The following is a 9,983-nucleotide window of genomic DNA, read 5'->3' as shown; positions in this document are numbered from 1 at the left end:
TGATGACCACCTCCATGACGTTTCGCGATGCTACCAGTATCATTGTAAGGAGTAAACTAAACGATTAAACTTTACTTACTTTAAGGTGCTCGAGCTCACGAACAATCGCTGGTTGTCCTTTTCCAGCCAAATATAATGCGTTTGAAATCCAATACTGATTTTCCTTTTTCGCGTTTACTCTCGGCAAAATACTTGCGCGCGCTTGTAAACAATACTCTGGACTATCATTTAGCCAACTAACAGACAGCTGATGGCCGTGCAGTCTGAAGTTGGTTACACTTCGAGTGCCGGACCCTGTAGCTATGACGCAGATTACAACGTCCGACACTGTTCCATCGGCACATGCGGTCCTCAACGCATAATGATTAAATAAAATTAACTCCATTAAAAAAAGTATTATAATTTCATATCTATAACGGACTTAACTTGTAACAGAACTTATGGCAGGACTAAGTATATTTAACCAACTTGTGGCATTCGTCTTGTTGTTGTCCTACAAAAAGTGTGGCCTATAGTTTTATGCCGTCTCCGAATAGCGAATGGTTTTTATGAAAAGCTTAACCTTGGTAATGAAGCGTATAATCTGTATAATCTTATGTATATAAACAATATTAGCTTAGCATTGCCGGCGCACATTGACCGTGAAAGTCAACAGAAAAAAAACATCTTGTCCGAGAATCCATCGGTAAACAGTAAACGATATCAGAAGAAAAAAAAAATCATCAGCCATCAAACATCAATTTCTAGTTCAACATCAGCTTGCTTTGATAAGATAAAAATCCATCATGAATCGATCGACAATGAGCCAATTATTGCATGGAGTATCAATAATTAAGAATTCTTCAAGAGGGCTGCATCAAATTTGCACACATCGCGGCAGTGAACGGGCGGGTGTATAACTTGAGTGTCACTCTGTCATTAGTTAGCAATTAAAATTGCATTTGTGATACGCGATTTTCTTGAATGCACCATTAGATATTCACCATAGCCTGGATGATTGTAATGGCGCGCATACCGCGGCTCTTCCTGTTCTGGTTTGGCATTTTCGGGCGAGTGTGCGCTGATTTACAAGTTGAGTGTAAGTTTACACCTCACCAGCTTTTTTGCGTATGGAATATATTATATATGTGTTTGTGTGTGCACCTCTACCCATGTCTTCCGCTCATCATTATCGTCATTCACAGATCCTTATTGTTTTCGCTTCACATGGATTGGTCCATATCAAGATAAGAGGAATATTGCCAGCTTGACTTGTGAACATTTGCGTGAAGATTTCAAAAATGTGCCATGTCGGCGACCGTTAGTAGCCACAGGTGTGTATGAGTTGTTGCGAAATTTTTGTTTTTTTTTTTTTTGTTTTATTTCAACCAGCACTAAATTATGTTTATGCCTAGATAATGACGCCATACCGGATACTTACGATTTGTGGCGCAATCATTTCAAACAACCGAACGCGTTTGGCTGCCCAATGGTGCCTGGAGAGTCGTGCGTTAAGTATACGTACACCTACAATAAAGGAGGTGGGGCTAACTAATTTCTTTCGACACTTTTTTTACACTCAAGCGCATTTTTGCATAGATCGCATCAGATAAATTTCAGCATTTGATTATATTATATGGAAAAAATTGTTAGAATGACGTGAGAAATCAATTAAGCAGTGTCTGTGTGCCTGTTCATCCGCTTTTTCGTCCGTTCATACGAAAACACGACTACAAATTGAGATATCTGCTTGAAACTATGTGTGTATGTGCAGATGTTGCCTTTGATTGTCCAAATTGGACTGGTATTGAAAATGAGCAAAATCGGTCACTAACCACCCCCACCTTTCTTATAACAGTAGTTTTCAAAAATGCCAAAAATACCTTCTTTCAGTAATTAGTTTAGCCAGTGCACTCAAATTTCGAATTCGATCAGTTATCAGAGTGCGAAATACTAGGTTGTTCAATAAGTTTTGCGGTTCGAGAAGAAAAACACAATTTCAATATTATTCAGTATGGTCTCCGTTAACCTCAATAAACTTGTTCCAACGAGATTCCAGTTCGTGAATTCCATCCCTAAAGTGAGAATTGGGAAGGGCTCATACGAAACTAAGTAAGCTTGGCCCATTTCCAGTAGCAGACCACAGGTTCTTAAGGGAACTCCAATCCTCTCATATTGCGATGAAGCCGTATCTATGCCGCTGTGACCGGGCACCAAAATGAGCCTAATATCGAAGTATTTCGATGCAATCGAGAGAGAAGTCAGGCTTTCCCCGACTAATTTCGAACGCACTAACAATGAGCCCAAGGCCGCTTAGCTATCGGAGTAGATATTTACCTCCTTTAATGTAATTATAGAAGCGAGCAACAAATCTACAGCTTACTTACTTGCGGCTACTTCTGCTTGGAAAACACTACAGTGGTCCAGAAGCCTAAATCTGAGCTTGGAGGGGACCTCCTCGCAGAATACTCGCACACCAACTCCTCTGTCTAACTTCGAGCCATCCGTAAACATGTTTGCCATGCACTGCTCTCAAATGTTGCAAAGCGCCCACTCCTCCCTTGAAGAAATATGAATAGAAAAAGTTCCGCTCGAACTTAGCGAGGGTATACAATGATCCAGCACCATGGAGATGAACTCAAAGTTGTTAAGAATACTAGAGCGTGGGTAGCTTATGGTCCGAATACCTCAATCTGATTGCGGCGCGTGCAGCTGAAAGTCACTAGGGGTCAAATCTGATGAATACAGTGGATGCTCCAACAATTCGAACTTTAATTCATGGATTTTAGCCATTGTCAAAATGCATCTTAGGTATTTTTTAATGAATTTTTTCCTTTTCCCTGGTTACAATAATATTCAGAATTTAGTGTTTTGATTGTTTCTAAGTAATCCACAAACAAAATTCCTTTCGCTCCTCAATAAACTGATGCTAACACCTTCTTGGCCGATTTCTAGATGCCAACTCGTTCCGGAGTCGAAGATCCAGATGCATACCACTCTTTAGCCTCTCGTTTTGATTTATTATCATAGTGATAGGCCCAAGTCTCATCCATAGTAATAAATCGACGTACAAAATCCACTTTATCCTTTCGTAAACGCTCTAAATATTGCTGAGAAAATAGCATTCAATTGTTGTTGTTCTATTGTTAGCGAATGCGATGCCTATGGCTTCTACTGAATCTGTTTGAAACACAGGTGAATCTCCGCCAAACAGCCAATTCATGGATCCCTAATTGCTGAGAACGTTGAGATATCGATGTTGAAAGCTGTTCTACAACAGCCGCGCTACAGCAGCAATATTCCCAACAGAACGCCCAGTTTTTGATCTGCCAGTCCTTTTCCTATCCCCGACGGAACCAATTTCTTGAAATTTGTTCACCAAACTTTGAATTGTCGACTAATTCGAATAATTATTTGCAGCAAACAAAATCACAAATTTTGCGATATGCTGACGCTTAAAGATCGACCATTTCTGTAATAAGTTTCAATGATTTTAGCGCGTTAAATCCATGGTAAAAATTGTATGTCTGTCTACGTGCCAAATATTAAAGATGACATAAAGTCTCAGACGCTTCAAGGTGTTTCATTTTGTTTAGAGGGCGATTTGATCGGATGAATCGCTATTCTCATGTTTTCTTCGACATAATCTATCCTCTGCGCATAGCGTAGGATTCATACAGATCTTTATGGGCAGCTCGGCAGACAAGACTCTCAGAAAGAGTAAGCCCCCTCGCAAGGGCGCTCATTGAGTTTGAAGAGGGCCCTCGTCAATAATCGCTTGCACTTGAATAAATTCTACGGATCGGACAGTCTCAGAATGTTCCTCGGTTTGTTTGCGTTTTGCTACAGATTCGGCCTAGCCGCCTGATGCTTCCAATTCAAGGCGAACGAATGAATGGCGCACTTAAGAAAATTAGAGATTTCTTGATCTCTGTGATTTGCTCATATAGCGACGATAACTGCGTATCTCTTCATTTCTTGGGTTAAGTTGTAGTCTCCCATGTCTTGTCTTTAAAAAAGCAATTTAAATGATAATTTAATGTCTCTTCATTTCTTGAGTTAAGTTGTAGTACCTCGTGTTTTGACTTAAACATGGCAAAAACGAAAGGAATGGTTTCGAGAAATTATAGCCACATATATACATGCCCTCAAGTACCGTGTGTTCCCTGTATATATAATTAACAGTAAATAATAAAAAAGCTGATGTGTGGCGATGCTATTTTCCGAGATATTTTCCATGATTTTATGCATAGCGAATATCTGTCTTCTCAGTTTAATGAAGATGAACTTGATGGGATCATCTATAATTATTCTGCTAGCAGTCCATCATCCTCGATTGCATCACCGTCAAGCGCATTTTCGTGATCTCTGGCCATTCACCATTTAGCAGATTGGAGAAGTGCTCGCTTGATAAATGTAGAAGACTGCTCTGGACTTCGTTCATTGGTCACTCTTTTTTTCTAACTAAAGTTCGCCATGATTTTGAAACTTTCTGTAGGTATGTATGATCTGCTAGAATTTTCAACCATTTCTCTGTCGGTCAACATCTCAAGCTCTTCACAAACAAGCCTTTCTGAGTCCTCTTTTTTTAATTCAAACTCGATTAATGTCTGCTGATCATTCCATTTGCATTTTTATTTAATGTCACTTTCATTATTTTTCATCTTTTGCTCTTTTTATATTCCTCATATTAATTTTGCTCCATCAAATTTTTTTAGTTCAAAATATCACCTATATGTGCGCCAAAGTGAATGCCACAAGCGGTTGCTATCGTCAAAAGTACATATCCGGCCTGGAGGTCGAAGTTTGCGTTTGCGAATCTCAATTGGGTACAATACCATGTAATCGTGCGCCGAAGACCAATCAAATTTCTTATTTAACTCTATTACTTAACACTTTTCTGGGTATTTGGCTTCTGCATAGTTAATAAATCGTTTCTTACTAGGGGGCTTAAATTAGAAAATTTAAAGAATTGCTACATGTTAAACTATGAATGTTTTACCAGACTGATTATTGTTCAAAAATGTTTTCTTTTATTAGCTACGATTATTGGTATGATCCACGCCTCACCGCGATCTCACTATACTCAATCTGCGTCTTGGTCATCTTCATCTGTGGCTTTCTTCAAGCTGCCAAACACTTTTGCCGGTATCGCTTGCTGCTCGATGCGCAACCTTTTGGCGGCTATAACATTTTCTTCGTTTCCGCCGCGCTTGTCAGCGCCATTTGCCGCCCCATTAACAGCATCATCATCAACATCCTCTTCGTCCTCGTCGTCACTATCGCCAATATCGATTTCATCCGGATTGACCACTTTATCTTTCGCGTTGCCACCCTGCGTTTCGCCACGCACAAACATAATATTGCCACTAGTTTGTGCTTTAAGTGTTTGTTGTTGGCGTGCCTGTTGCTCTGCCGCAGCCTTAGCCTCAAGTAGACGCATCGCATCACCACCACCGTCTGCGGCTGCATTGCTTGCGCCCGTTTGATTGAGAAATTGTGCGGCCATCATATTCACCTGTGTATTGTACGTGGCTTGCACTGAACGTTTGATGCGCAGCATTTCGCGCATGGTATCCTCATTGCCATGGCGCACCTCGAACTCTTTCCATGTTTGCCAAAACTCTGCAGTTATACGTGGATCACACACCTACAAAGAAATTGAGAAAAAGATATTAATTTTATAATAATAAAATAAAATGTGCCGCCGCTACACACCTGCGAGCAATGCGCGTAAATTGCGCGCGCACGATCAATTTCGCCTAGCTTTGTTTCCATCTCTGCAAAGCGCACACACATGGGCCGCATATTCTCTTCGGGCAACGCCTCAATGGCCTTCTCATAGATTTCGCGCGTGCGCGGCAGGCCGTAGATCTCCGCAGCTTTCTTTATGAAAATATTGTACATGTCAAACATCTCCTCTGACTTGACGGCGCTTGTTGCGCGATCGTATACGGCCATGGCATGACGCGCCAAACCGTGCTCCTCCTCCAATTTCGCATATAACAAATAAAAATACTTGGCATGTTCGGGCGGACAATTTTCCAAACATTGTTCGAAAAGATCGCGCGCACGCTCCAGCTTTGTGCCACCATAGCGTTTGAGAAATTTCGTCAAATATGCATTCCAAATATCGTATACATTTGGCCATTTAAATAGCGCAATACCCTTTTCATAGGCGCGAAAAGCTTCTTCAAAATAATTATGCTCTTCCAAAAAGAGGCCATAGTTGATAATTATTTGAGGTGTGCAAATTTTTAAATCAATTATACGATCATAGACTGCTTTACATGTTTTGAAAGTGCCAAAGGATTCCTCTAAATCGGCGTACATAGACCAAACTTTCAGCGAACGATATAGCCGCATCTGTACGGTCTCGGTGTCGTCATGATAGGCAACTTTACGTTTCGGCATGGCGGTGGCTTTCTGCATTAGGCGCAATGCACCCTCGAAATTCTCTTGCCTTTAAAATTAAAAGGTATTTGATGATTAATAATATATCAGCAAATCAATTAAAAATTATCTTCAAACCTGATTTCCATTTCGGCCCATTCACACCATACTGCGGCCAAATCTTCCACCTTCACATACTCCACCTCAGTGCCACGCTCGAAAACAACGCGCGCATCCTCTACTTGCTCATTTGATTCGTAAAATTTCGCAAATTCCACCCACAATGTATGCAGCTTGCCAGCAGCCAACTTTGGTTGCACAGTTTGCACAGCCTCGGTGTATGTGTTGATGATCTCGTGCGGCTTGCCCTCATACAATTTCACGCGCTTATGCCACTCATGTACATTGTGTGGGTTCTGGCGCAGTAGCACACTGTTCAAAAGCAACAGACGACGCTCCATAAGATACTCGAAGCGCGCCAGTCGCAATTCCACATCAATGTCATCTTCTTCGGTGGCATGTGGATCGTTGGCCACCATTTCCATGCGTCTATTTAACGAGACCTCCTCGAACTGGGCGTATTCATCGAACACTTGTGTAAAATCACGCACTGTTGTAACGGTTTGTATGGCCTCCTCATAAATGTCGCGTGCGCGATCAAACAGACCCGAACGTACATAGTAATCGGCCAAAGAATTCCAAAGATGTCCAAGCTGGTCCGTATAACTAAATTTCAAAACATATATACAAAAAATTTCAATTTGCACATAAAATTATATGACGAATAACAAACTAATAAGACATTTACCGCCTGAGCCCACTGCGTATTATGGCGTCCACATTCAACGAATGCACCTTGTCAGGATTTTTCGAAATCAAATCGCATAACTCATTCCATAACTGATGATTTGATTTGCCATGCTTCGACACGAAATGTTCATTGTCCACCACTGATGCCAATTGTTGAGCAGCTTCATCCAATAGCTCTACCTCAGTCAGATATTCAATGTACTCTTCCGCATCTTCTGCGCACAACTTCAGGTAGCGCCTATAAACGCGCAGAGCTGTCTCTGGTATATCGAAACGCCGCACAAATTTTAAATAGAGCGGCCAAATGCGATGATGTTGAGTAATGGGCAATGCACGCAAAGCACGATCAAACACGTGTCGGGTACGTGTGATGCGGCACTGTGCTGTCATAAATACGCCATAATCCATCCAAATGCGTGGCATTTTGTGCATAAACACTAACGCTCGCTCGAAGGTATTGTTGACTTCATCGTACATGGGATCGGTTAGAGGGCGACCACGCACTTGCTTACGGCGCGTACGTAAATAGTTATACCAAATTTTGTAGCTGCCAGGCAACTCTTTAAGTGCGCGCTCATAAACAATGTTCACGCCAAAGTTCGGCGATTTGGATTTGTGTTCTATGTACCGCAACCAATGTTTCACGGAGTATGCGTTACGCAAAATCTCCTCCTCATAAGGCACATCTTCCTCTGGCTGCAATAAAAATGTTAAAATTTTAATATCACAAATGGGGCGAGAGCAAGCAGTTAAACATGACGTTAACATTTCAGATCCAAGACTTACGAAATCAATATCGACTGCAACTAACGGCTTATCAATGAGCGTCATATTTGGATTTGGAACTTTCTTTTAAAATAGCAAACTATTCTAATCCGAAATATAATAAAAACGTTTAGGCTTGCCACGGACGCCCAATATATTTTCTCTTCTCCAATACAATCAGCTGAGCGGACGGACCGGTTGTCAACAAGATGATACAGTGTTGTAAAATTTACACATTGAAGCAAATTTAGTTTCTCCTAAATACAATTGAGGTGTTCACATCAACGATTTGTAACCAACATATCTATCGTGTTGTTGTATTCAATATAAAATTCTAATAATGCGCCGTCAACGTTTTGTAACATGCGAAGAGGGGCTGTCATGATGATAATTTTAACATCATGCAGAGTTGTATTATGGCAATACTTATTAGAGACTAATTCTTATTTTTTTGTTGTTTGCCAGTCTCAAAGTTGTAATTTTATTTGAGCCCAAAGGCTGACGAAAACCAACGTAAGTTAGGTTGGTATGGTTGCCCAGGGAATGGGCACACTTCGACGGAGAAAGATTCGGCATCTGTGATACCATTATGAAGGGGTGAGGCGGGAGAGAAAGACCGATGGGATGCAGGGAGAGGGCGGGGAGAAAACCAACGTAACAAGTCCGTTTTACAGAACACAAAAGGTTTCGCCCTTCGAAAACCGACCAGTTACACAAACAAGAGGAAGAAAAGTTTTTTTTTTGTAAATATACAGTAAATGGTTTGATAATAAAGTGATTTTGGATTTGTGATTTTTAAATTAAGCAGACTAATAAAAATGAAGCGCCACGAATTTGCTGCGCCGTTATGCTCCGATAATATGCAAACCAAAGAAAAGGAAATTACAAGGATGATGGGTTTCAAAGTTTACTTGATAGCTACTTTGCCTCCCACGTCACTTGAGAGAGGTGAATGAAATGAAAACAATATCCATAACAAAAAGTTTGAAGTGTGATTAGTTGAATACAAATCAATATATTAACGTGGTTAGCAAATTGTGAAATGTTGTGTGTTTCAAGTCAAATTTAGGAATTTGAAAAAAAAAGAAACACCATACACTATTCGCGCATTGTTTTAGCAGCGTTCGGGTACTATTTTGCAGCTTCAGTTACAAACAAGAGCTGACTGTGTGTGTGCAACCGAGTGAGTTTGTGGGCAACCGAAGAAATTTAAAGATTGCTTTCCTACGGTTTTTATGCTATCACAATTTATGCTATCGTGCTTCATTTAGATAGAACTATATTACTAATTTTAATTAAACAAAAACTCTTTTTAAAGAACTCACAATAAATTAACGCACTTTAGCAAATTTGTATTCATCGTTTTCGTCAACAAACCGCTGCCATAGCATGAGTATTGACTGTGTTGAGTTTTTTAAAACATACCTCACACAAGCGAAATTTTGTTCAACACAACTCAAGGGACGTCAGCCCATCAATCTATTCTGCCAAATTCGCTCAGAGCCGAATATCGGTGTGCTAAATATAACACCTCCAAAAATCTTTTCACACGTCACTTCCTTTTCATTAGTTTCTTTATTTTAAGTCTCATGTATTTTCTCCTACTTTTGTTTTTTTTTTGTATTGGAAAGGGAACTGACGTAAAACTTGACAAAATCGCGAAAATAAAGTAACTGTTTTGGGAGTGCACCATCTATGGTACTCAATGCGCCTTGGACCAAGGCATATCTGTAGAAGGTGGTATGATTATAGTCTAGGATTCTAAGTCGTTCGTTTTGTGTTTCACAAAATTTCGCTTTAGCTTAGTGAAGCACAAAACGAATGATGTCAACATATCTGTCAAATTCGCTCAGAGCCGAATAACGGTCTGTTAGGTAGTACACCTCTAAAACCTTTTCACCATGGAGTAGAGTAAGTCATTTCTTCTTCTTCAATTCGTCTTTAATTGAGAAATGCCAGTAAAACGGAATGACGGCGAGTTATTGTTGTATTATCGTCATTTCATTCCTCTATTCTCTTTTCTTTGACATTTTTAA

The 9,983-nt window shown here is 40.3% G+C and overlaps 2 protein-coding genes across 2 annotated transcripts; one reads left to right on the top strand and one right to left on the bottom strand.

The window, feature by feature from the left end:
* The first annotated feature begins 792 nt into the window (after positions 1 to 792).
* LOC128866663 (uncharacterized) lies at positions 793 to 4,906 on the top strand. The gene is made up of 4 exons (XM_054107565.1): positions 793 to 1,078; positions 1,185 to 1,313; positions 1,395 to 1,520; positions 4,698 to 4,906. Exons 1-4 carry the CDS (start codon positions 994 to 996, stop codon positions 4,904 to 4,906), a joined length of 549 nt encoding a protein of 182 aa, XP_053963540.1. The 5' UTR covers positions 793 to 993.
* On the bottom strand, positions 4,589 to 8,156 carry LOC128866662 (pre-mRNA-splicing factor syf1 homolog). The gene is made up of 5 exons (XM_054107564.1): positions 7,969 to 8,156; positions 7,181 to 7,878; positions 6,511 to 7,098; positions 5,698 to 6,442; positions 4,589 to 5,629 (listed from the first exon to the last, which is right to left on the bottom strand). The coding sequence occupies exons 1-5, from the start codon at positions 8,011 to 8,013 to the stop codon at positions 5,066 to 5,068; spliced, it is 2,640 nt and encodes an 879-aa protein (XP_053963539.1). The 5' UTR covers positions 8,014 to 8,156; the 3' UTR covers positions 4,589 to 5,065.
* Positions 8,157 to 9,983: the final 1,827 nt, after the last annotated feature.

This window comes from Anastrepha ludens, chromosome 6 (assembly GCF_028408465.1).
Source record: "Anastrepha ludens isolate Willacy chromosome 6, idAnaLude1.1, whole genome shotgun sequence".
Taxonomy (NCBI): Eukaryota; Metazoa; Arthropoda; class Insecta; order Diptera; family Tephritidae; genus Anastrepha; species Anastrepha ludens.
This window is presented reverse-complemented; position numbering and strand designations above follow the sequence as displayed.

Bases quoted from the DNA above. Each gene is read 5' to 3' on its own strand.
- LOC128866663 (XM_054107565.1), top strand. From the start codon at position 994: ATGATTGTAATGGCGCGCATACCGCGGCTCTTCCTGTTCTGGTTTGGC. The intron at 1,079-1,184 runs GTAAGTTTACAC...CGTCATTCACAG, and splicing joins CGCTGATTTACAAGTTGAGT to ATCCTTATTGTTTTCGCTTC. The intron at 1,314-1,394 runs GTGTGTATGAGT...GTTTATGCCTAG, and splicing joins GCGACCGTTAGTAGCCACAG to ATAATGACGCCATACCGGAT.
- LOC128866662 (XM_054107564.1), bottom strand. From the start codon at position 8,013: ATGACGCTCATTGATAAGCCGTTAGTTGCAGTCGATATTGATTTC. The intron at 7,879-7,968 runs GTAAGTCTTGGA...TTTTTATTGCAG, and splicing joins TTGCAGTCGATATTGATTTC to CCAGAGGAAGATGTGCCTTA. The intron at 7,099-7,180 runs GTAAATGTCTTA...TTTGAAATTTAG, and splicing joins ATACGCAGTGGGCTCAGGCG to TTATACGGACCAGCTTGGAC.